At 45.6% G+C, this 27,607-nt stretch overlaps 1 protein-coding gene across 7 annotated transcripts in view; it reads left to right on the top strand.

The window, feature by feature from the left end:
• The window catches only part of LOC142585926 (kynureninase-like), a 73,353-nt gene that overhangs the window by 8,853 nt on the left and 36,893 nt on the right, over positions 1 to 27,607 (top strand). For 3 of the 7 annotated variants that reach the window (XR_012829150.1, XM_075697025.1, XM_075697023.1), the window contains 2 exons: positions 20,077 to 20,245; positions 25,274 to 25,397. Coding sequence is in view for 6 of the 7 variants with exons in the window: in XM_075697023.1 (XP_075553138.1) it covers positions 20,077 to 20,245; positions 25,274 to 25,397 (293 nt within the window). In the remaining variant the exon portion in view is untranslated. Of the gene's footprint in view, positions 1 to 13,345; positions 13,459 to 14,095; positions 14,229 to 14,282; positions 14,302 to 16,228; positions 16,402 to 20,076; positions 20,246 to 25,273; positions 25,398 to 27,607 lie in introns of those variants that run through there. The other 4 variants (XM_075697026.1, XM_075697027.1, XM_075697024.1 and 1 more) reach the window with 4 other exon arrangements.

Genomic DNA, 27,607 nt, shown 5'->3' with positions numbered 1-27,607 from the left:
CTATTCACCGTGTGAAACACCCTCGAGAGTTCTCGTAGCGCCCCAAAAAAAAAAAAAAACCCGACCAGAACGCCACATTTCCCCGCTACCTTCTTCTGGTGGTGCAACATATTGTGCCTGTATGGCACCGACACTGGACGCACCTGTTGCCGTTGCTCACATCGTCCAGTAGGCTGTCGGTATTGCTCAATTATTTGGACCACCTGCGGTTCTTTAACGGGGAACTAAATCTAAGTACACAGGTGTTCTCACATTTCGTCGCATCAGAATGCGCCGCCGTGGCCCGGATTCGATCTCGCGAACGCGTGCTTAGCAGCCCAACACCATAGCCACTAAGCAACAACGGCGGGTCGCTTCTTCCTACTGTTACTGTGTATATTTATTGACGAAGTTTAGTAAGCAGGTTGAAGTAAGCGAAAATCGTCCGCTCACGCTCGGCCGCGGCCACTCGCGTAGGAAATAAATTTTGGCCACCCTATATAGTTATCGGTGTCGTAGGTCAGGTCTCGCTAACTTCGACTAATTTTGAACGCTCAACAAGCGTCGAACCAGGGGAACCTAAAGGTCAGACCACACGCACGCTTGCCAGCGCGCGCTAACTCCTGGCCGCTCCTGGTTAGGCGCCTTGGCAGATTTAGCTCCGTAATGAGCGAAGTAGTTTGCTTCAATATGCGCAAGGGGGTTGTGGCTACTATCCGTCGTTCAAGCTGGTGAAGGACAAAGCGAGCCCGCACTACGTAGCACGGTCATACCGGAGTATATGAGCGCGAGCACACATTCAAGCCCTGTCGTGCACCAAGTAAACGGTGTGCATAGGCTACAGTTGCTGCAGTTGCATGTTGTTGCGGTCTGGTATACGTAGAGTGTGCCGGGACGCGACTTTACAATTGCTAGTAAGCACAGCGGGGAGCGGCACTTGCGAAGGAGCTGGCCGTTTGCGCGCATGCGCGAGTAAGCACGGGTGCGAGAGAGAAAAATGCGGGGGCTTTTGCTACTTGAATATATGACTCTGCCTATGCACTACGGAGAAGTTAGCGCTAGTTGTAGGCGTTTGACCCTAGCTATCCCGGCATTGCGGAGTGGGCTCGAGTTTGTTTACGCTCGGACGCCGGCTCCCAGCGCGGTGAAACAGGTGATAACATTGCAGATGCTTCCGTGGGAGCAGTAGGGGCTGTTTCAGAGGCCGGTCGGCATATATTGAACATCTAGAAGGCAGAGCGCCTTAGCAACCGCGGTTGAGCGCGAGTGGCTGAAAGGGCGCCGGCGACGATAGGGTGCCTCGATGCCAGCGCCGCCGTTCTGGCATCGAGGCACCCTAGGCGACGAGAATACGCCGCGCCCCCTAACGCGTTTTACGCTAACCTAACCTAACAGTAAGCTAACCTAACGGTAACATAACCTAACGACGCCGAGACAGAAAAACAGTAATGCTGATGATGTAACCGTTGTGAGAATACACCGCGCCACCGTAACGGCTTTTACGCTAACCTAGCGTAACGTTAACGCAACCCAACCTAAGCTAACCTAATTAACGTGGACGACACGCAAAGCCAATAATCCTCACGGCGTGGCATAAGGCAATCGCGTTCAGCCGTGGATGCTAAGGCGCTGTGCGTTTATTTCACTCAAACGGGACCACTCAAATATGCTACTGAAAAGTCCAGGAGAGCAGGCCCGGCCTATACTACGGCCCCGATCGCTGCCCCGGGAAAATCAATGATGCTTTTTTATTTAATATAGAGTGCCGTAAGGCACGACAAACTTATAATCCGCCATGGCTGACTCCGCACCAGCGCCACAGCGATCACCAAATGGAGCGTCAGTGCCCGCTGCTTCACTTGTTTCACCGCGCCTGCATCCAGCGTCCAAGCGTAAACAAACTAGACCCCACTCCGCTAAGCCGGCACGCCTACGGGCAAACGCATGCAACACGCGCAAAGGAACTTCTCCACCGTAGTGCCTAGGCAGAGTCACATATTAAAGGAGCAAAGGCCCCCAAATTTTCTCTCTCGCACTCGCTCTTACTCGCGCTGCGCAGAAACGTCGAGCGACGCGAGAAACGCCACGCCCCGCTGTACAAAAATGCCTCCGGCACACGCGCCGGGACGTCGCCGCCGCCGCCGATGTTTCTTGTCGACGAAATTGGCGGACCATTTAAATGGGTATAAATATTTCTTTTTTAAGCCAATCCAGCTTCGTTTGAGATTTTGTGTTGTCTTGTATAATTCTTTTGCCTGTCTCAAGCATAGAATCATGTCAAGTAGGGAAGCCATGAAGCAACACAATACAAAGAAAAGTAACTCTGCTCTCCACGCATCTGCTCATGCGTATCGTCACAAGTCAGCGCAATGCGGGATTCCGCAACTTCTCCTCCAAAAGCGTAACGTGGCGCAACGAGAAGAAACAGCGGCCTCGGAACATCGGAATCAATGCTTGAGGGTCGTGGACACTGTAGTTGCGGATATAATCGACGATATGTCTGATAGCGGCATGAACGCGAGAGATGCAACTTGTAGCAAGACAGAAATTTCTGGCCCCGATGTGTTTAAGATGCCGGTTGGAATTTTTCGCATTATCCCGGCCGTTGCATTCGAAGAAGTTTTTGCTGCACTTCTACATGCAAAAAAAAAAAAAAATAATGTTCTTACATGTCTACTACAGTGCTGTTTCTTTGTAGCATTCATATAAAAAATTGAATGCAGCCGACACCGGTACCTGCAATGAACTAAAGAATAGTTTCGACGTGCAGGTTAAAAAAGAACTCTTTTTTTTTTTCGGGAATAATTGTGCATCCAAGCAATGCCTGCATTTCTACTAATCCACGCTACGTTCATTCAACCTGGTGATGACGAGTTAATAACTTGAGCAAATTCGCTTCCTACCGCATCATAACTATGGTGTTCATAACATATCTCAGTAGAAAAAAAATGTTCACGTGCTGCAGAAAAACAAGGTATTCTGATTCTTTTTTTCTTCAGAGAAAAAGGATGTTATAATAAAAGTTACATAAGCAAAGAGTGATTAATATTCAGAACAAGTGATTTCATTTATTCTCCAGTCGGGAAGGCGCGTTATAACATCTGCTGATTGGTCGACAACTTAAGGGTTGAACCCAACAAAAGTTTGTCTTTTTTTTACGTAAAGCATTCTAGACGTAAAGCAATTCTAGAAGAATTCACTGGCTCTTTGCTCAATGGAAAAACATCTGATATAAACCAAGGCATAGCAAAAAAAATAAATTGCGACTACAATGATTTGCATATTCGTGGAGAAAGGAATATACAAACACACTCAGCATAGACGCTTTGAGATATGTTCCCTTTATATATGTGCCGGCTGAAGAGCAGATGACTTACAAAACTTTTTGTACTTCTCTCACTTTCAACACCTCTGTATTCGGTCCTTTCAACCCTTCGTAAGAGAAAACCAGAATCTATACCAGTTTAGCAAAGGAGGATGTAGCGAACCTGCTTGCAAAATTTGTGGTTTCGGTTTCCACGCCGCCAACGAAAAATGGCCGTGCGCGGCACTCGAACCCGGGCCCCCGGGGTGCAAGTCGAGCACGCGTCCCCAGCGCCACGGCGGCTCCACGGTTCTGCTTGACTGTGCAGTGCGCGCGTCATTGGGCACGTCACGCCGCAGCCATCTGGCTGAATAAACGTGTGGCCTCGTGTGTGGCCTAGTGCGTCGGTGCGTCGTTCGGCACGTGACGGCGCAGCCAATGGGCAGGAGGTATAGCGCCACGTCATGGGTACAGTGCCTAGAATATGCTTATCATGAGTGTATAAAGTGGGCGTACAAAATAAGAAATTCCCAGTTCCGCTTGAAAGGCGAAGCAGCGATTGCGACAGCAAATTAGTTGGCAGCTGTACGAAGTAAGGATAGTACTTTTATTGGCCGTATGAACTTGTAAACATTCCCTCACTAACTAAATTAACAATGATAGAATATCTAAGCGTCACTCAATGAGGACGTAGAAATAAACACACACACGGAGACAGTGCTGTCTTTGTGTGTCAGCTTCTTTGTACGTCCTTGTTCAGACGCGCTTACCCATTCTACCATGGATTCAAACCAACTATCTGGTCAACTTATTTTAACTAAATCAACCAGCAGGGTGTCACGCGCGCACAGGTGAACATGAACACACATCGCTCGATGACAGCTGAAACTGTCTGAAAACGGTGGAGTTAGGAATCGCGACCACAGCTGCGAGCTAATTGACCTCCGTGCATCTGTCGCTCGAAGGTCAATTGTGTATATATATATATATATATATATATATATATATATATATATATATATATATATATATATATATATATATATATATATATATATATATATATATATATTTCTTGCACTTGATACTTCATGTGACCTTGAAGATTTATTCACTGAAGTGACAGCCTTATACGAGTATTTACAAGACCTCATAGTAGGAGACACTTCATTTCACAGCCTGAGTCCTCTCCCACGCGCTACGTAGCTGCTTGACTAAAACAATGAGCGAAAAAACATTGCGTAAAGTCCCAATTGATACTTCTTACATTGGGGATTTACGCCAATGGATTAAATATACAATCTAGTCCCGTTGGAATTAACTGCTACTGCCACTTGGACCATATAGAACTGCAGAGTTGTAGCGCGACAGAAACTGTTCATTTGGCTGAAAATCTTTAAAGCAGTCCCCACACACTGCCACACTAAACTTAACGTCAAGGAGAGCTTGCAGTGCCTCATCCGACATGCGTTTTCTCAAATCATTCTGTGTCAACGAAACCTGACTGAACACGCGTTGGACTGGTGCGTTCGAAAGAGCTCTAGGCTGCGCAAGTACCCAGCAAACCAGTAATATCCATTGAACGTACCACAAAAGAACAAATATTCAAGACATTTAGCGACATCTAGTTCACATCTATAATATTGTTACGGGGTTATGTTATTACGGGTTATATTGCTACGTGTTGTTGGTGGTTAGCCATCTTAACTATTCTGAGTCATCCTGTATATATATTGTAAATATAGTTTTTATACTCGCAACATCCCCGTAACAATATGTTCCACTAGTACATGGCAGTCACGGGTCATCCAAAGGACATCGAATGTCTTAGTGATTTGGACATCCCTTGCACATCCAAAGCTTCCGCACATGGATCGTGCATTGTGCGTTGTGACTAGATGAACGCACCACACCGCAGAAATACAAGTAAATTGTCTCATAATTCCTAACAATGAGATACTGGGAACGGAAAATCGTGCTTGTCTGTTCCAGCACTGTGGCTCGACATTTATTTGTTATTCCTCATAATGAGGGGGGGGGGGGGGGGTGCATGTTCGAGATCCTACGAGAGGGAGAATGTGTTCCTAAATTGCGAAATATCCATCTATTCATTTTGAAAAGGTTCAAGTTGAAGTAATAAAACCCAGAATTTCAGGTATGACTGCATTTATGTTTTGTAACGTGGTATGAGTATGGTTAGATGGGTGGATGTTATGAGCGTCGCTTTTGGAATGGGGTGGTGAGTTGTGCCGCCAAGCTGTTGCTATTATACTGCATAATGTCCTATCTAGGTTAAAAAAAAAGAAAAATAACAAAATCCACGATGAATTCCCATAACCAAGTTTTCTGACCCCATATTGCAAACTTTGTTATTGTAGGTCTCTGTCTTTTTTTTTTTTCCCTACTTTTCTTCCACCAATCTTCCGATCGCGTCTTACTAATCTCTATAGACGTCCGCACGCCAAGTTTCATCCTATACGCCAGCGCTCGTTTCTCCCCTGGCTGAACGATTTCCCACGTTTCCGTCGCTTCCCTTCAAGGTCGCGACCGCCCTTAGTTCGCGCTGCGCGCGAAACGTCTCTTGTTTGCGACTGCGCCTCTTCGGGTGACTGGAAATCATTAATGTGTTCTTATCTGTCACGACAGCAATGTAAACACGAAAACGTTGACGCCACCTGTGAAATTCTGTCGATTCACAAGAAAATAGCACGACAAAAGCAGACGACAGACATGGATTACTGCGGTTCGCCGAACGAAATAAACAACTGGCAAACGAAGCGATCTCGTTCATTGATCACTCGTGAGTGTATGACGGTTTTTACATGTAAACCACATGAATTTCGTGATTACTGGTTATATAATCCTTTTATTCAAATAACAACGTTCAGTTGTTCGACCAGCGCTTGTCCTGTCTTCTTTGTCGTGTTTCGTTTGTGTGTGCGCTGCCCAAGAATGGAAACCACTTCTGTTGCATGCGCTAGCAGTGGCCGGAGTTCACGCGTGCCGAGATGTTGGATATGTGCACGATGCATTGAACATGACCGCAGTTCATTCTTGCATCACCACTGCACCGATCGATCGACTTATTGGACGATACATGCCCGCGTCTTGGTCGCGCCGGCATTGCTGAAGCAGAAATGATTTCCAATACTTTCAACTTCCGTCTCTTTAGCACTGTTAAAGAATGGCCAAGCTATTTACATTGCTGCCTCTATTATATATTGTAGGGGACGTACTAGGGAAAGTTGTGTGCGCCTGTCGTATTTGTGCTATGCGGCGATATATTTTGTTTATTTCCGCACAATGTCGATGGAAGTCCGTTGTCACCAACAGAGACCACATGGATTTGTAGCAAATATTTTGTGGGAGACTCAAGGCAGATGAGGAGACGGGTGATAATGGAGAAGGCGTCGAAACAACCGGCACACAATGTGATGTCGATACTAGGCTGCAGAAAATGGAGGCTTTCCAGGAAGAGCTTCTCAAACAGGTGCAAGAGCTCGAAAATGAGCTAAACAGGGAGCGTGAGGCATGGAAGGTAGTTGAAAAAAAGACTTGAAGCAGCCGAGGTATAGAGGCTAGAAGGATAACCTTCTAGCCTCTATAGCCGAGGGAAAGCTGAACAGGGCCGCCATTGTGAACGAGAATGTGCGTGACAATGGAACGCAAACCCCCGACGCGACACGCGAGGGAGGGTCAGAGAAATACGTCGAACGCAGGCAGGGTGGTGAAGGGTTAGCTGGAAAGAGCAGCACCTACCTTGAGGCCGCTAAGCGGAAAAAGCAGGATCCCAGGGGACAATGCCCCTTGCCGAGTCCGAATCACGCGGAAAATGACAAAGGGAAGCAGGGAGAGGTAGGAGAAAGTGAAAGGGTGATTATCGCTGGCGATTCAAACCTTGCTGGGTGCTCAAAAGCAATTGTGGAGAGGGTGAAAGGCGACAAAAGAGTGGCGGTAGGGACATTTCCAGGGCGCACACTGGGTTCTGTCATGGAGCGAGCAAAAGAAAAGCTCGCGGAAAATGCCCACGTGCGCAACCTCGTCATAGTAGCAGGTGGGCTAAATGACGTCCTAAACAGGAAAGGGCCAGGACTAGCTCAGCGCTTGGCGAAGGGGGTGGGCGGCTTGCGCGAGCTATCCCTTCAGGTGCAGATGGTGGTGTGCACGGTGCCGGAGGTGCCTGTGCGTGACAGTCACGTACAAAGAGCCGTAGTGGCTGCTAATGAGGCAATATGGAAAATGAGCCGAGAGAAAGGCTTCGAGGTTGTCGAAGTAAACAGGGAAGTGAGAAGTTGTGGTGGTTTTAAACGAGACGGGATCCACTTCAATTACAGGTTAGCACGAGAAGTGGGCTGCCGACTTGGTGGTCGCGCTGATGCTTTTTTAGGGGGCCCGCGGGCGCTCAGGAGGTCAGAGTATATAGTTATGAAGAAGGTCCCCTAGGGGAACATCAGAAGAGCATCGCCGTCGATAATAGAAAAAGGAGGAAAACAAGAAAAAAAGCTCGCCATGCAATAGGCTACATAAACATGCAGGGCGGCAGAAGAAGGGAAAAGTGGGCAGAGATTGAGGGGAAGTTACACAGAGAACAAATAGGGGTGTATGCGGTTACAGAAACGCACCTTAGAGACTCAGAAGAGCCGCCAGTTATTGATAATTATGTTTGGGAAGGGTGCAATAGAACTAACTCGGAAAGAAAGGGAGGGGGAGTCGGAACGCTCATCCATCAGGGAGCCAAATGGAAAAGAGTAAATTCACAATGTCAAGAGCATCTTTGGTTATCAGGTACAATGAGTACAAATAAACTTGGCTGGGCGTTACGTATTTGTGGACCGGAAAAAAATTGCACAGAGAAGAATAAAGAGTTAGTAGAATGCATAAGCGCTGATATTAAAGGGACACTAAAGGTTACTATTAAGTCAACGTGGACTGTTGAAATACCATCCCAGAAACCTCGAAACGCTTGTTTCGTGCCAAGGAGAGACTTATTTTAAGAGAAAATGCGTTCTGAAGCGTCCGCGTACCTCTAGCGCAGTTCAAATCGCCCGCCCTCCGATCGAGGAGAACTGACATCATGGTCTCATAGTGACGTTGCGCCATCGGTGAGTAGAACGGCGTCCGCAGACGGCGCTACGGCTTTTCTGCGCAAAACGCGAACGCGCGGCCAGAAACAGAGCCAAGACAGAGCCGACAGCAGAGCGAAAGCGGGAGTATGGTGGCTAGCGGAAGGAGAAACGAATTACGTCCCACGTTACGTCCCACGGCACACGGAGAGTCCGTTTTCGTTAAACTATAGGCTGCAGCGAGCTCGCAGCGTGGTCGGCGTGGTCTATGAGAAGCGACGAGCCTTTTCGCACTCGCAACAGGGCATAAAAATGTGCGAATCGACGCAAAACTCGGCCTAGAAACGTGCTTCGCCACAGCCAGGGCTCAATACGACCCAAGCTGGCACGACCCAGATGTCGTTTCCCGCACCGCCACCAGGCGCCGCTACTATACCTCACACTCCAGCGCAAGACGCCCATAAGCTGGTACTTCATTCTATGACGCTAACTTCGACGCTCGTCGCAATGGACCCTGACACCGACAGATTGGCTCGCGATGGTGGGCTCAACTTCAGCGATTTGAGCACCGACGAGCGCGACCTGCTTCTGAGGGCTCGCACTGCCGGCGTCGTTGCGTACTAAGACGGCGGCCTCGACACCGGCTCTCCGGAGCGGGAAAGCAACGAGGGCTTCCCACGACATCACATGGACGTGGCATTCTCGCTGCTTGTTCCAAATGAAAGTTTCGCGAGCAGAACCCTCACAGCACGACGCGATAACGAAACTACTGAAACTCCAAAGCGTGCGCGGCGCAGAGTCGAGCGAAAACGAAACCTTTCGAACACCCATATTACTGAAGGGTAACGTCAAAATGTTATTTTTTCCTAGAATCGAATAGACGTAGACAAGTAGCATTTTTTCCGGCTTATAATCGAATGAAATGATATTTTTAATACGAGTAGTTGAGTATTAGTAACACAAATTATGAGGAGACCTTTCGTCATCGGGCTAGTACCGGAATGTCGCTGGGGGGTCTCAAATCGTGTCATGCATTTACCTCAATTTCTCGGTTACTAAAGCTCTGTTCGCGATTATATTGACGCCTTAGACGTTCTAGAACATTGCTCTACCACTTTAACTTGAGTTTCTGGTAACCTTTAGTGTCCCTTTAAGGGTTTCGGGAGTGGTGCTGAAATTGTCCTATTAGGTGACATGAATGCCCACATACAGGATTTAGATGGCTATACCGACAATAACGGGAAGTCAATGCTGGACCTTTGTGAGCAACATAACCTCGTGATCGTGAATACAGGGCCTAAGTGTGAAGGACAGATCACGTGGGAAGTGGGAAACCGGCAATCGACCATTGATTACTGTCTGATGACAGAAGGAATTCATGATAAGTTGAGAGAAATGGTCGTCGATGAGGAAGGGTTTAATAGCATAGGGAGTGACCATAAACGCATCATATTGAAAATGGGATATGTAGTTGGGAAGGAGAGCAAAATGGCCAGTCCAAATTTGAACGCTGAACAAATAGCAAATACAGTCACTAGAGTTGAGCAAGAACTTGGCAAATGGCCAAGTAAAGAGTGGGAATATGGGGAGCTTCTAAGTGTAATAACGACAGAAATACGGAAAGAGAAACAACATGTTCGTTGAAAAGGAAAAAAGAAACCGAAAAGCTGATGGTACAAGGAGATACGAGAAGCGATCGCCGAACGACAGAAAGCATATCGAGAGCACAGGCAGGCAAAGAAGGCGCAGTTGCCACAGGATGAAGTAACTAGTAAATGTGTAATATACCGTGAGAAAAAGTATATGGTTCAAATACTGGTGCAAGCAAAATTAAAAGGTGAAAGTGAACGTTGGTTGTCAGAAATACGTGAGAAAAAGAAGGCCGCACCTAGAATATTTTGGAACCGCATAAAATTATTAGGCAGGAAGTCAACAACAATACAACAACATATCCTAGACGAAGATGAAAACAGACTGGAAGGAGAAGCGGCAATAAATTACATCCGAAAAGCAGCAGCCGAATCTTTCCAACGCAATGACGAGGTTATACTTGATGAAAAAAAGAGCATGAAAGAGACCCAAGGGGAAAAGCAGCTAGTGCTGACAAATTAAACTGGAAGAAAGCGGAAGAGAAAATTCCTAAGCGCACAGCCACAGGGCTAGACGAGGCTCCCGTTAGGCTGATAAATGAACTAGGACCAAAAAGTAAGGAAGCTCTGGTGAAAGCAGTGGAAAAAACTTTAAAAGATAGACGAAATACCAGACAGTTGGTGACAAAGTAGAATGAATTTAATTTATAAAAGTAAGGGGGAGAAAGACAGAATTCACTCGTATAGACCGTTGACCATTGCATCGGCAATATACAGGCTAGCAATGTAGGCAATCAAATTAAAGCTTCAAGCATGGACAGAGAATAATGGCATTTTGGGAGAGCTTCAGAATGGCTTCAGAATAGGTAGGCGTTTGGATGATAACTTGTTTGTTCTTACTCAGTGTATTGAAATATCAAAACCAGAAAGCAGACCGTTGTATGTGGCCTTTTTAGACATTACAGGAGCCTACGACAACGTAGACCGCAACATTTTGTGGGATATTCTGGAAGGGGAAGGCTTAGGTAACGATTGTATACAGCTTTTGAGAGATATTTACCTAGAAAATACCGTTTGCGTTGAATGGGAAGGGATGAGGAGCGAGGAGGAAGTTCATATCAACAAGGAACTGAGGCAGGGGTGCCCTTTTTCCCCGCAGCTGTTTATGATGTACATGGTGAGGATGGAGAGGGCGCTAGAAGGAAGTAATATCGGGTTTTATTCTCTCATACAAACAGGCGGGTACAGTAATAGAGCAGCAACTCCCAGGTTTATTTTATGCGGAAGACATTGTGTTGCTAGCTAACAAGCAAAGTTATTTGCAACGTCTGGCTAATATCTGTGGACACGAAGGCAATAATTTAGGCGTGAAATTTAGTGTTAGAAAATCAGGTGTTATGGTATTCAATGAAAACAGTGAACAGACAGTGGAGATACAGGGCCAAGAACTACCTCGGGTAACAGAATATAAATACCTTGGTATATGGATAAACGAAGGCAATGGATATATGGAAACAGGAAAAAACCATAACAGTAAAGGGGAAGAGAAATGCAGCCATAATGGAAGCACAGAGCGCTATGGGGATACAATAGGTACGAGGTCATCCGAGGTATGTGGAAAGGTGTAATGGTTCCAGGACTTACTTTTGGAAATGCGGTTCTTTGCTATAAATCATCGGTACAATCAGGACTCGACGGGAACCAAAGGTCAGTGGGTCGCCTTGCATAGGGCGCTCACGGGAAGACTACAAATGAAGCTGTGCAGGGTGATATGGGCTGGACTAGTTTTGAAGTGAGGGAAGCTCGCAGTAAAATTGAGTATGAAGAACGGCTGAGGAATATGGAAGAAAGTAAATGGGCTGGGAGAGTGTTCAGGTATCTGTACAGGAAAAACATTGATTCACAGTGGAGGAAAAGAACTAGGAAGCTTAGCAACAAGTATGCGGCCTGTAGGGTTGTCAACACAGCAACAAAGAAGGTCAAGCGGAAAGTCAGAGAGGCTGAATTAATCTCATGGGGGGCGGCAATGGAAAACAAACCTGCCATGAGTAACTACTTAAGAGGAAAAAACGAAATCAGGAAAGAAACCATTTATGATAACTCAAAGGGAAGCTCGTTACTTTTCGAAGCGAGATCGGGATGCCTTAGAACACGCACCTATAAAGCGAGATATATGAAGGAAGAAGAAGCATGTTGTTGCTGTGGTAAAGCTAGGGAAACTACGGAGCATGTTTTATTAGGATGTGAAGACGTGTACCCAACGGTCAATTTAGGCACCACTGGCCTCCTTGAAGCCCTTGGGTTCAAAGGGAGCAGTGGTAAAGCAAACATGTCCGCAATAGACATTAGTAAGAGGCGACTGGAGGATTGGTGGAAGAAAAGTAGGGAAACGACAAAAGACGGAGACGTACAAAAGCACAGTTCGCAATTGGGGATCAGAAAACTTGGGTGGGGTAGTCCATGGTGTTTTTTCTTTCTCTTTTTTATTGTTTAACCTAGGTAGGATATTAGGCAGTATAGTAGCAAGAGCTTGGCGGCGCAACCCACCGCCCCGTTCCAAAGGGGACGCTCATAATATCCATCCATCCATTAATCCGATAGTGCCGCTCTGCGGTGCCGTTCTTGTCTATTGCGGACGCGTTTACTTTTCCCATGGAGCTTCTCACTATAGTGAGAAACTACGACTTTCCCCCTGCTCTCTTTGTACCCAAGGGTTTCAAGGAGGCCAGTGGTGCCCATTTGCAGCTCACAACATAACAAGGGCGATGCATGGTGACATTATGTTGTTTACAAGGCCGAGTTTTACATGTCTTAATCACATATTAGTTGCATATTTGAGAGCCATGTATAATCCATAAGCAGTGTAAGTCGACCGCTGGGTCGACATCTTCACGTTCTAATAAAACATGTTCCATCATTTTTTGTTTTTGTCCTGTGTGGCCGACCCTAGCTTTACCGCAGCAAGCACATGCCTCTTCTTCCTTCTTATATCTCGCTTTTAGGTGCGTGTTCTAATTAAGGCACCCTGATCTCTCTTCGAAAAGTAATGAGCTTCCCTTTGAGTTATAATAAAGCGTGTCTTTTCTGATTTCGTTTTTTTCCTTTAAAGTATATAGTTACTCATGACAAGTTTCTTTTCCATTGTCGCCACTCATGAGATTATATTCAGCCTCTGACTTTCCGCTTGACGTTCTTTGTTGCTGTGCTGCTCACCGTACAGGCCACATACGTTGTGGTAAACTTCCTAGTTATTTTCCCCCACTGTGAATCAACATTTTTCCTGTTCAAATGCCTCAACACTATCCCAGTCCATTTACTTTCTTCCATATTTCTCACTCGTTCTTCATAATCAATTTTACTCTGAGCTTCCCTCACTTCAAAACTAGTTCAGCCCATATCACCCTGCACAGCTTCATTTGGAGTCTTCCCGTGAGCGCCCAATGCGGGGCGACCCACTGACCATTGGTCCCCATCGAGTCCTGATTGTACCCCTGATTTCAAGCAAACAACCGCATTTACAAAAGTAAGTCCTGGAACCATTACACCTTTCCACATACCCCGGAGCACCTCGTATCTATTGTATCCCCATAGCGTTCTGTGCTTCATTGTGGCTGCATTTCTCTTCCCCTTTACTGTTGTTGCCTTTTCCTGTGTTTCCATATATATATTGCCTTCGTTTATCCATATACCAAGGTATATATTCGTTTACCCGAGGTATTTCCTGGCCCTGTATTGTACGTGTCCCTTCACTGTTTTCATTGAATACCATAACACCTGATTTTCTAACACTAAATTTCAAACCTAAATTCTCGCCTTCCGGTCCACAGATATTAGCCAAACGTTGCAATTCACTTTTGTTGTTAGCCAGACGTTACAAATCACTAGCTAATATCTGTGGACAGGAAGGCGAGAATTAGGTTTCAAGTTTAACAGTATAATAATAATTTTGCACGAGCTCTGCATGCACTGCTGGACACTGCACGTCAAAAACAAAAACTTTCGGTTTCGGTTACGTCATTGTTTTTCTCATACATAAACGCTTCATTTTTTTAGTTATATTTATTAGTGCACCAGTCAAAATATGTAATCTTTAACTTGCTCATATATTTGGACATATTATGAAGAAAAAAAACCAAGCGTGAACTCGCAGTATCTTTGACTTCGCATCACCATGGACATCAAATCAGCGCGCACCTCATCGGAACCACGACGTGGTCGGAAGTCGCGCAAGCAGCATGGAGCTTGCTTCATTGGTGTGTCTTTTCGACACTTCTTCGGTTGACCATGGCCGATGTACGTATAAACTAGGCTGAACTGTGCAGTTGCGAACTGAAATTTAGAGCTGTGCTTCTGACTGCTATTTGTGGTACGTTTGTTCGCCTTGCGGTGCGCTTATGGAAATGGGTAGCCCAGGGTACCCAGGGCGGCAGAGTTCGGACTGGTGTGGTTTAAGTTTGTTGCCAGTTTTGCGGGTCAGTGTTGCCACATTGCCTGCCAAGTTTGACGGGCAAGAACACCGTCAATTGTAGCGAATGCAACGACGCCGTTTCCGAAGCGCACAGAGTTACCAGATCGCACGCGCGCAGGCTCCGCGCTCCCGACAGTACCGAAAAGTTGCTGCATAACCCGCGCGCTTTCGAATCGCTTGCTTGTTGTGGGCCCTGTTCTCCGACGGTACGAAGCGCTTTGTTTCGCTGCACACGCTGTGGCTGGTCCGCGCGGGACGAGGCTTTCGCTGGATCTGAAACCGAGACACGTCGCATAACAATCGGGGCCCTTTATATCGATGCGCGCTCTCGTTACAACGGTAGAAAAGGGTTGCATCGCCTTGATTTGCACAGACAGTCTCCTGGGGCTTACGCCGGTCGCAATAAAGACTTTTCTGAAACTGAGACGCGTCGCATAACACTCGGAGCCCTGTTTATCGCTCCGCGCTCTCGCCGCAGTGGTGGAAAGGGTTGCATCGCCTTGCTTTGCACAGGCAGTCTCCTGGAGCTTACGCCGGTCGCAATAAAGACGCGTCGCATAACACTCGGGGCGCTTTAATTCGCTGCGCGCAATCGCTGCAACGGGGCAAAGTGTTTGCTGTGCCTTTATCTGCGTAAAGAATTTTTCTGAAACGCGACGCGAAACCCCCGGGGCATTTTTTTTCTGGCTACGCGCGCGGTTTCCGCCGCAAGTGCGTCGCGCGCCGTGCCGGATCTATCGCTACGTACCTGCAAGTTATTTTTACCTGCATGTTTCTGTTTCTTCTCTGTCACCACGCAAGGGCTGAAGCTTAAGCGCTTTCAGAACTTTCAGTCGTCACAGCTGCGTAATGTTTTTAAATATTGTATTGCGAGCAGCGTCATCTCCAGGAGAGTGCCTGTGCAAAGCAAGGCGATGCAACCCTTTTCTACTGCTGCAGCGAGAGCGCGCAGCGATATATCGCACCCCGAGTGTTATGCGACGCATCTCAGTTTCAGAAAAGTCTTTATTGCGACCGGCGTAAGCTTCAGGAGACTGCCTGTGCAAAGAAAGGCGATGCAATCCTTTTCTACTGCTGCAGCGAGAGCGCGCAGCGATATAAAGCGCCCCAAGTGTTATGCGACGCATCTCAGTTTCAGAAAAGTCTTTATTGCGACCGACGTAAGCTTCAGGAGACTGCCTGTGCAAAGAAAGGCGATGCAATCCTTTTCTACTGCTGCAGCGAGAGCGCGCAGCCATATATCGCGCCCCGAGTGTTATGCGACACGTCTCAGTTTCAGAAAAGTCTTTATTGCAACCAGCGTAAGCTCCAGGAGACTTCCTGTGCAAAGAAAGGCGATGCAACCCTTTTCTACCGCTGCAGCGAGAGCGTGCAGCGATATATCGCGCCCTGACTTTTATGCGACGCGTCTCAGTTTCAGAAAAGTCTTTATTGCGAGCAGCGGTAGCCCCAGGAGAGTGCCTGTGCAAATCAAGGCAATGCAACCCTTTTCTACCGCTGCAGCGAGAGCGCACAGCGATATATTGCACCCCGAGTGTTATGCGATGCGTCTCAGTTTCAGAAAAGCGTATAATTGTGAGCAGCGTAAGCCCCAGGAGACTGCCTGTGCAAAGCAAGGCGATGCAACCCTTTTCTACCGCTGCAGCGAGAGCGCAGCGATATATTGCACCCCGATTGTTATGCGACGCATCTCAGTTTCCGAAAAGTGTATTGCAAGCAGCCTAATCCTCAGGAGAGTGCCTGTGCAAAGCGAGGCGATGCAGCCCTTTTCTACCGCTGCAGCGATATATGACGCCCCGAGTGTTATGCGACGCGTCTGTTTCAGATCCAGCGAAAGCCTCGTCCCGTGCGGACCAGCCACAGCGTGTGCAGTGAAAGAAAGTGCTTCGTACCGTCGGAGAACAGGGCCCACAACAAGCAAGCGATTTGAAAGCACGCGGGTTATGCAGCAACTTTCTGGTACTGTCGGGAGCTGTGAACCTGCGCGCCTGTGATCTGGTAACTCTGTGCACTTTGGAAACGGCGTCGTTGCATTCACCACATTTGACCGTGCTTTTCCCCGTCAAATTTGGCAGGCAGTCTGGCAACATTGACCCGCAAAGCTGGCAACAGACTTAAACCACACCAGTCAGAACCAAAGTATTCTTCCATCGTGGTCAGAACTCTGCCCCCCAGGGCTACCTAGAAATGTCCTGAGGCCAACGTTTTGGTAGTTCATTTTCAGACATGTTTGTGTCGTTGGTTTCTAGCGCTTCTCTTCAAGTGTGTGTCAGAAATATTTCTCATTTGCAATGCTTATCTCGAAGTCTGTGGCAACGTTGTTTTTGGCACATTGTTTTTGGCACATCCGTGGTGTGAGAAGCTGCCTAAGCAGGTTGCTTGTCAAGGTGAACGTTCCACCTCGCGAACTTGCTTGTGTGGATTTTCTTTTAGTATATATTTTTAAATATAGCTAGAAAGTACTAGCTTTCTATCTTGAATCTCGTGGCCCCAGAAGCAGGTGCTGGCATGCAGGCCGTACCCTTTTAGTAAGCACGAGGTCGCGAGATCAAATCCCGGCCACAGCTGCCGCATTTCGATGGGAGCGAAAATGCGAAAAACATCTGGTTACTTAGATTTAGGTGCCTATTAAAGAATCCCAGGTGGTACAAACTAATCCAGAGTCCCTCACCACGGCATGTCTTATAATCAGGGCAGGGGTATTGGCTCGTAAAAACGACATAATTCATTAATTGATTAACCCCCTTAGTCATTCATTAGTATGTGATATCACTACCTCCTACTAATCATGTCTAATCTTTTAAATATAACTGTGGCATTGTGACTGCTAGTCATTTTTCTGAGTGTTAACACCCTTTCCTCATTACTTTTGTTTTAGTCAAGTTGAATTTTCAAGAATTCATTATTGAAGATCCGCATTTAACCTGTTTGTATACAGCTAGAACTTGAACTTGCATACATGTGCCTGGCTAGGTGCCAAATATTTTTGCAATAAAGCTTTATCAATTATATAAATAAATAGTGACGATGTGACATTGTGAGTCTCGTTTGTATGCTTTACCTATTTCTTACTGAACTCACTTTTTTTCATGTAGCCATAATTCATAAGCATGGAAATACAGTTTAGTAGAGTAGTTTCCTGGGCCAGTTGGCGCATGGTAAACATGTAATGGTTTCCAGCAAGTATGGACGCGAGCACAAGAAGTAGAAACAGACAGGACAACACTGGACTTGCAACTGAAGTTTATTGTGAAAACATTCCACAAATCTCCGCCACACATGCGCATACAACCAAGAACGATAACAAGGTGTGTAGTCAACTATCAACAAAAGTTCTACACGTACACAAAAGCGTAGTTTTTTGTACATGTAGAACATGTAGAACTCACCCTACTACGATAAACCGCACCCGTATTTTGTCCGAATGTTCTTTTCTCATCTCTCTGCGGCAGTGCCATTCCCACCTGGCAGTGCACTGTTATGGTGGCTAGCACCATCGTTGCATCTGTAGCATGATATATAGCTGGCAGGCACCCAGTTTCCTAATGTATGTTGCTTTGCTTTTGTTACCACCATCAAAGCCACCAGTGTCTAATCGTAATTTGAATAGCACCAGAAATGTATTGCACTGGAGGAGCAACAGTGCTAGCCACCCTAACAGTAATCGCAGAGGAATGGCACTGCAATGGCAGAGTGAGAATACGAACTTCAAACAAAATAGAGGTGACATAATCACACTAGGACAAGCAGTCCCGCATTCTGTGTCGAAACCACCTGCGCGTGCATGCATACAATGATGGCTGGCCGCCGCCGCACACTGCGAGTTCAGTTATGCTTTGGCCACACGCTCTGCTGTTCGTGTTTCATTTGTATTCGATAGTACATAAGGTGTCGCACTTGCCGGTATGCAGCTCATTATAGCGTGAACTGGAAAGAGCCATTAGATGTTCTATGAACCTCCTGTATCCCTAAAACGAACATCTATTAGAGGTCAGTCATGTCCAGCTGCGACATCCTTTCAAGGTTACAGCAACGTGATCGGGATGGGTCTTAGATTATCCATAGCATGTATTTGTAATGTTTGGAGAAATATAGATATCTATAGGATGGGTGTGCAATGTCTAAAACATGATGTTCTATGGACATCTATGGGACATAAGTCGTTCACTGGGTACACAAAGGGAGCTTAGACAGCAGGGAGAACATTGAATTGCCGGCAATGTTTTTTTTGATTCCTGATGCTTGTTGATGCTTGGTGATAATAGAGCAAAATATTTTATTTTGAACGACAGTTGAGGCTACTGTGTTTCGCTGAGCATGTACATAAAGACTTGAACCATCGCGTTTCTCGTTTAAAGCGACTTGCGGATTTTTTTTGTAAATTTACTAGTAAATAAATAATGCGGTGATTTGGGGGAAAACCAAGCAATAGGCTTTGAGAAGCCCTTGATATACATTGAAGGACCACGGGTGAAAATGACTCGCTACGACAAGCGTGCAAATACTTGAGCTGTTGTGTTAAGTCCACATAATAGTTTGCTGTATAGCAGCCGGCATAGAACATGTACGCTACAGTTGTTGGCCCCGCCGTTTTTCTTACTTAACTACATGTGAACCGGCAGTAGATGGTGCCGAAACCAAAACAAAAAGAAGCTGGCTTAGCATTCGAATGACGTATAAAGATGGCAGTGATAACTTAATGGCATCCTCCTAGCGCCGACATTCCTAAAAACACAGTCTTCGAGATTGCTTACATATCTTTGTAGCAGCAATGAGCTTTGGGCTTTACGGCGGCCTTCCAGAATTTTGACATTGTGGACGCGTCCTCGGGACTCAGAAGTCCTTAAGGCAGAAATAGCCCAAATTTTATTATATAGCCATGCAGCCAGATCAAAATTTTCAATGCCAACCCGCATAAAAAGTAGCCAAATTTGGCTATTAATAGCTCAATCTGGCAACCCTGTTGCGATTGGCGTGTCTAACGGCGTAGTAGGCACCACAATGTCTCCACTCTGTATGAAGCGGCAAGCAAGGAGGACATCGAGACGCCCTGGAAGCCGCCAGGGTGTCTCGATGCACACCCCTCCTCCCTCGCTTGACCCCTGTTGCCTTGTGCGCCACAGGAGAAGGCACGCATCCGGGCCGCATTCCTTGCTCGCGCACGCGAGATTGAACCACGTTTGCCGGCTCACCCTCACACGCTTTCACTCATATGGAACCTTACGACGACGCTGACAGCAGGAGTGCACCAGGAGTGTCCATATAGTTGCTATCGCAATAGAAACATTAATATCCTATGGAATGCCACTGGGCAGTCCTTTGAGTTATGAACTCCTCGAGGGCAAGTGAGCGCTTTGAGACGCTTGGCGCATTTTCGTTTGGCCTTACCGAGGCGCAGTTAAAACGCAGGCAAGAGCTTGTGCAAACAAGGAACGTACAGAAAAAAAAAACATTTCGCCAAAGCAGCTATAATAGTTGCACATTCTCGCGTGTAGGCAATCTTAAGTGTCTCTGCCAAACTTTTTCTAAGCCACTGGGCTTACATTTTTCGTAGTGCAGTGCAAATCGATAACATGTAAATATGTTGCCAAACCTGTCTGGAAGCAAAATGGCGCCGGTTTTGCTGCTAAGTAGTATCCGTGTGCTCATGCTGCCTATTTTCTGCATCGCAAGTGTGCGGGCAGCATGAAGAACACGCCGAGACAAGAACTGCTGTCGCTGGCCAAGCAATGGGGACTGAAGCCCAACACCATCGAGTTTGCACGGCGCCTGGACTGCGAGGACCCACTGCGGGCATTCCGGGAGCGGTTTAACATTCCTAAGATGGCCGACGTGTCTGTCGGTAAGTGTGACAGTGCAATCATTCTATAGAGGTCCTAGCCCGCAACTCTCCGTATATTTGAGTGAGAGGCAGGTCAAGTATGCCTACGGCAGACAGTATAATAACCGCAAATGTCTATGGGACATCTGCTAGAGGTCCTGCCCAGGAAGCATGCATCTGCCTAGTAGACATCTACCTTCCAGCTTGATGTAGCTAAAGCAACAGCTAGTAGAATTTCTTTGTAAGCTTGTAAGCTGTACTCCAGACCTAGACCTCTACAAGCTAGCTGGTAGCTTGTCTAATGCTCCCTCCACTTGCGGCTAGTAGCCATCTTGGGAAGCACTGTTGTTGCTCCGGTGTAGATCCAATTTACAGGTTGGTTTCAGCATTGTAGGTGCTTAGTTAGCTCTACTTACTTTGTTTACGATCCTGGAAGGTTGAATTCTTACTTTTTACATGCCACTACAAAAGCACAAGCAAGGCAACAACCACAGTAAAATTTTCACTTGGACTTTGGTCAGTGCATTTCTTGTGCCAAGTTAATTCCCATCCAGATGAGCTGTTGTCAAGCCCTTGATTTCATGCCACTTTAATATTGCACAAGTACTAAACTGATAAGCGTTTAAAGAAGTAATAAATGCAGTGCAACAAATAGTTTTTTTTTTTTGTCAACACATAGCACCAGTACTGAAATAGTTATCCCAATGTTCCCAAGGAATTGTATTTGTGCTCTATATATTGTTCTCCTACACCGTTCCTTTTCAACTGCAAGACAACAGTTTTTGCCTAAGCTCAAGCAAGTATAAACATTTCTAGTGATCATTTCTAGGCATCAGCCCTCACGAACATTAATGTGCACCAAATTTGGTAGTGCATTATTATTTGAGGTTTTCATACAAAGTTTGACGTCTGCCACTACCCATGCGTGGCAGAAAAACCTACTCTTTTTATGCCCCTTTATTTAAAAAAAAATTTAAGACACAGCTTAACTGGACCGGTAAACTTTATTATGGTCCTGCAGGACGCACTTAGCGCATAGCGGGCGTCTCCCACATAGGGACCGACAGGGAGTACCTGGCAGCCGCTTCGCAGGCCTGCTGGATGGCCCATTGCTGGTCGGCGAGTACCTAGTGAGCTTCTGAGGGACTTCTCCCATTTGTCTGAGGTAGAGTCGGGAAGAGCGTTTCTACACTCCCAGAGCATGTGTGCGAGTGTCGCCGTGTCTCTGCATGAGGAGCACGTGTCGCTGGGTTATGCGTCGGGATATAAAACATGCAATTTGGTAGGGTTTGGGTACATGTGCGTCTGTAGTAAGTGTATTGTTAGCACATGCGGCCTGTTAAGCTTAAACGAATGTTGCAATTCAGTCTAAGCACACACTGAGTACACATAAAACATTGCAGTCCACTCATTTTGTTCGGCCATCCTCAATGTTCGAGCACCATGCCTGTAAACAGTTATACATTTTCAGTCAGAAAGGACCATTGTTTTGGGACACTAGTGCAACAGTATTAGCATAATATACTATGCATGCTGGCTGGGGCAGTGCACTTAATAAGCATGTTTGTCTGAAATATTGCATCAGATGTACAATTATATTTCCCTTTTTCCACACAACATGAGTAGATTGCACTTTATGTGCACCTTATGTGCCAGTAGACTTGCATTGGTATGAAAATGCATGGATCCATACGCAAAAGCTACATATGCCATTTTCACAAGCAAATACAGCTAATAAATACCATTATAACCTCAGGTAAACTGCACTCTAACCAGTTGCATGCAAAACTAATGGCAGCAGAACTGAGTGCAAGTGTGTGGAGAGTGCATTTTAAGCAGCAGCATGCAGGAAGGCTGTTTCCTGTCTCTACACAGACACAACCTTCCAATATGGCTCATAGATGCCTAAGGGAGCAATAAAAAATGCTGTTTATTTCATAAATATTTCATGAATTATTTGTGTGAATTGCCTTCATGCCTAATGGTGGAGTAGACATTTCCATGAGCTAAATGTGGGGCCATTATTAGTTCTTTTCCCAATTTGGAAAGTCTGCGAATGGTGTTGAGGTAATTTTCATGCTATATTTTTCTAGTTTCGTTTATTTTTCATCTGTAGTCATAGCCTGTGAGTGTTACTTACACAATCATGTTTAATTACAGTGCATAGTGATGAATATAGTATCACAAAGAAATACCGAGTTCGTATCACAGCGCCCATCGTAGCTCCCGTCACAAAGCTCCCGTCGTAGCTTGAGAGCCATTCCCACATTCAAGTTGCAAAGAAGCAAAAGGGGAAAAAATGCTGTGAACCAACCTAAAAAAAACTTGCAATCTAACGCAGAGTGGTTGGTCGTATAAGCGTTATGATCATAACAGGAAAGAAACAAAGGTCGCTGTTGAACGCGCTACAGTGCAACCTCGAGAGATGGGGTGCCTACACAAGGTGTTTTTCTTTTCAAATACCCAAATTTTCTTTTAAGTTAGAAAAATATAAATTGCTGTGAAGTTATTAATTTTGTCGCTATTTGAGTGTCCAGATTGGCACCCTCTAAAAAATTAGTAATTTACGCAGTTATGTTTGTATAATTAACCAAGTACACCGAAATTTTTAGTTATTGATCTTAGTGGCTAAAGCCAATGAGCCATTTTGAGTCCATCCTCTACATCATCCATCCGAGTGAAGAAATTCTCATAAAACAAACTTTTGTAAGAGCTATGCAAATGAATATTTCGCATTCGAAAGCTCTCTGAAAGGCCCTGTCGGAAATTAGTTTTGCACTGGAAATTGTGAAAGGTGTTCTGCCGCAATAACTTTTTCTAAATTGTTTCCAGGCCTTGGTGCAAGAAAGCAGGTTATACCTTCCTCACAACAGAGCTCTGTCCCATTGCCTTGACTAGCGCCCGGAAGCCACATTCTGCAAAAACAGTGTTTGCCTGAGCTCGTTGGAAGGACATTGCAAAGGTTTCCAGCAGAAAACACCGGCATATGGACAGACGGAAAGAACACACATGCCAGTGGTGTGGCACGGCTTCTGCCCTTCTGTCTGTATGCCAGTGTTTTCCGCTGGAAATCTCTTTTTGCTTTCTTTCCTGCGTTCTCTAACTCATTTCAAAGCAGAGGGCCTATATAACATTCACACCATGACCTCCAGCTGTTTGTTTCCCCCCTTCCCTTCTTTCTGCTGGGCGCATTTCCGGAGGCAGTGTTGTGTGCCTTGTGATGGGATACTCGCTCTGCTGCTGGCTATTGGTGTGATGCAGGTGTTGTGCTTGTGGTGTCATCTCTGCTGTTAGGGAAAATGGCTTTTCTGAGAAAAACGCGTGGGCTTTCGTTTTAGCTGTTTTCGCTGCATATGCATAAATGGAGGAAGCAAATAGCACCATCAGTGGAATACTTTGAAGACACGGTTGTTGCTGCGTAATCTACGCACCGCACTTGTTTCAGTTTTCTCTGCGCCTCTTATCACGCGCGAAGTATACAGTACGATTTGTATAAAAACAGAGAAAAAGTTATCAAACGAACAAAGATAATTTTAATATAACTGGTCTGGGAGGTCAACTCTGTGACATCAGTGTTCACAGCAGGCAAACAAAACCTTGAGGCAAATACTTTAATGAGAACAGCATAGAACATACAACAGCCCCTCAGAGTATTGTGCACGTTCAACTACAGCGATCCTTAGACGTTCTTGCGCTGTGCGGCGTTTGGTGGAAAAATAAAGATTGCTTTATGGAGTTCATGTTGCTGCTGAATTAAACCTTTGATCGACCACATTGATGTGCTCCGGAAAATCTTGATGAGTGGGGCACGCTCTAGTAGTTTTCTATGTGGATTGAGTTATTCATTGGGCCCTGAGTGTGCCAAAAATATCGGCCGTACACCGAAATGCAAGTCTGCATGACAAAGCATTGTGAAGTGTGCCACACAGAAGTGCGCATTGATTGATTACTGCAATAAATGTGCTTTTTCTCCAGGATTGTAGATGGCATGATCATCGACACAATTCGAAGGACCGGTGACAAAAAAGCAACCGAAAAAGGGCACTGAAGAGAACAATAATGATTTGATGTGTATTAGACTACCCTTCTGCTATAGCAGAAAGCTACTGTTACAGTGCGGGCCAAGGCTTATAGCCTACAAACATTGGTGCGAGTGGCTTGGCAAGCCAACAAATCCGCAGTAAAATGAAAGGCGGGTGGCGACGCCACTTTGAAGTTCCTGCACCATCTCACCATGATGTCATGAATTTTGATGACATCTGCTTGGGCGTAGCTAATTTTTTATTGGTAAAGATGAACGGCATTATATTGACGGCATTACGAAATTAAAGAAAATAGTTTCTAAAGAATAGTTTATCAATCTAAACTGAGTGTTTCTTTTTAGCATCCCTTAAAATCAGTTTGTTTGTGGAAACAGTAGTCAGGAGGTATATATTTTTATGATATCTACTAAATTTAACATAGTTGTTTAAGGGGGTGTTGCCTATGTAGTCTGATGCTGCTCTTCCAAGTCTGCTGCCTGCTTAGTCTTTAAAATCATGCTTAAATTTTCTAACCTTTCTTCGCCATTGCACTTGGTTGATTGAATGTATGGTTTTTAGCTGTACAGGTGAAATTGTAAATTAAGCACACCATGTAAATATTGAAGGACACTAGCATTTCAGTATTTCAGTTTTGAAAGTTAATGTTGACTGTTCCTTTAAGTACAGTAAAGCCTTCCGCATCAGTAGCACATATGTTATCACAATGACAGGCAAACCAGCTGCCTACACAATTTATCTCAAGCAAATTCTGTTGAGGGTACACCTGCAAGCAAAATTATATGGCCCACAGGCTCGATGGAGTAACTGAATTTATTTGTAACTCGGACCACCTAAATGTCTGCAATGACAAGTTTGGACTTCAGCCCTTGGTTTCAAGTTGCATGCAACTTGAAACCAAGGCAACGAAGATAATAGGTGTGATTGGAGAATCCCTGGTCTGTGCACTTTTGTTCACAGTGTACGTTACTTAAATATTCACTCGGAGCACACCCTCTACACATTACAGTTGACCCACAGTTCATCAAGGTGCCTGGACAGGAGTGCATCTACTTGTGTGGCCACTCGTTAGGTCTCAAGCCAAAAGCTGCTGATGGCCATGTACAGAAGGTTCTTGACAATTGGGGTAAAACGTGAGCAAAAATTCATTTTATTATTTTATTTATTTATACAATACTGCAGGCATCATTGGCCCAGGCAGGAGGCCGAAAGAAAAATGGATAGAATCTACAATACAACGTATAATGCAATATATCTGACCATATACTCTAACAAATGGTAACCACACTAGAACATTAGACATAGATAATGTAATAAACCCATCAATAATGGATATTTATGTGTGTTTCTGAGTTGGGATACACTACAACACAACTTGGGCTTTGGGTAGTTCCTTGAAGACGTCATGTATGAGCAAATTTATCGCAATACAATTGTCTTATTCTTCGCATGGTCTATCTGCCCGAATGTCCCTCTGATTGATGTGCCACTCATATGATCATGTCAGTCAACTACACTATCATGTTTTTTTTTGTTTTTGGTGCTGTGTGTCACTTGTGACGGTTATAAGTAGGTAGTAAGGCTGGTGCTCTGACACAGCACTAAGCTGGACGATTCAGCTCAGCTGTGATGGCCACACTTTAATCAGGGCAAAATGTGAAAAACGCCCATTTGCTGAAACTTGGGTGCAATCTAAACGAACGCCAGATGGTCAAAGTTAATCTGGAGCCCCTAGGTAGGACATCCCTCTGTGCCCAGTTGCATAGCCAGATGACTGCACTACTTATTTTACATTACACTTGTCTTTTTGCTACAAGACAAGTTATACAGTAAAACCTCGTTAAGCCATAGTTGGCCGGACCTCGGGAAAAAGTACGTACTAAACGGTAGTACTGTTTAACCGAAATAGCATGAGCTTGTGCCCACTTACCTGTCAAAACCGGAACACGGAACTCATAGATGAAAGGGGAAGAAAACATGCAGTATTTATTCACTTCGCGCGACAAAAGTGTTATTTTCATTTGATGCCGCAGTGGCCTAGCAGTGACGACAGCAGCCTAAAACTTACTGAAGCTGCGTGCCAGATTTTCAGCCAGCCCTCTTTTCTCGGCAAACACTCGCATGGCAGATTCCTCGTTGGCGTTACGTATTCTCCATGCACATGTGCGGTAGTCGCGGGGCGCCTTTTTCATTGCAGGGTGCTGTTCTCGTCGCAACGATTGCATTCATGAGGCTGACGTAGTGCGCAGCTTCTGCCACGGTTGGGCCTGTATCGCCCATGCTGTCACTTTCCTTGTCGTCCTCATCACTGTAGCTAGTTGACACTTCAGCAAGAACAGAGGCAATGATGGTGAAAAGTTGAACCTCGTAGCTGACACCTCTTCACGGTTGCAGCAGCGCTGCCAAGCAACTTCTTTGCGTTCCAAATGCCACACACCATAGTCAACAGCAGATCCCTGTCGCGTGCCAGCGCTGACTTCTTTGTGTCATATTCGATAGCACGAACGATGTCTAATTTTTCTTTTGTGGTGAGCACCCGGTGTCTTTTTTATCCAAGCTTCAGCATGACGCGATTCCTCGCTTGCGTGACGCCACAACATAGCCACAACGCTCTCTGGCACGGCGCCGAAATGATGTTGATGTTGATGTGGCTTCACACGCAAACACACAGGGCGCTTGGAGGCGATTGCTCCGATCTCTGAGGCTTGTTGTTCTGCCGGGCCGCCCGATGGAGATGACGCGCTGCCGTGCTTGCGCGACGAAAGGTGGAAAAACTACTTGTTAACCGACACGTACGCAATAAGCTGGTACGGTTTATGTGGATGCAAAACACATTATGTTCAATGGCCGCTGAGTCGGGGAGTTGACTTTACTACATTTAAAACGGAACTATTGTTTAAGCAGGTATGGTTTAACGAGGTTTTACTGTATCTCCTTGAGTGTAATTGGTGAGTATACCGCCATAGAATGTTAAAATTTTTTAGATTTATGGCAGAAAATAGAATGCATTGTCATGAGCGTTGTCAGTTGCTTGCGCTCAATCTGCAATCTGCTTATTCCACTTATAACTTTTTTTTTATGGTTTCATTAGTAGTGGATAAAGCGAGAAGAGAAGGTCATTTATTGAAGAGCAGTGTTTTGCCAATGTGCAAGGTGCCTGCCTTTTATTCTGTGATTACAAGCTCTGACAAATGGCCTCTGAGGACCTTAATGATTGTCTAAAACCTTGTAATAATACCGTGACATATATACCAAGTGCACATCATATAAACATTGTTTAAAAAATCAAAGCTGAACTTCAGAAACACGGTACAGCAATATTGGTATGAGCTTATCATGCCTT

This window comes from Dermacentor variabilis, chromosome 6, assembly GCF_050947875.1.
Source record: "Dermacentor variabilis isolate Ectoservices chromosome 6, ASM5094787v1, whole genome shotgun sequence".
Classification (NCBI taxonomy): Eukaryota; Metazoa; Arthropoda; class Arachnida; order Ixodida; family Ixodidae; genus Dermacentor; species Dermacentor variabilis.
This window is presented reverse-complemented; position numbering and strand designations above follow the sequence as displayed.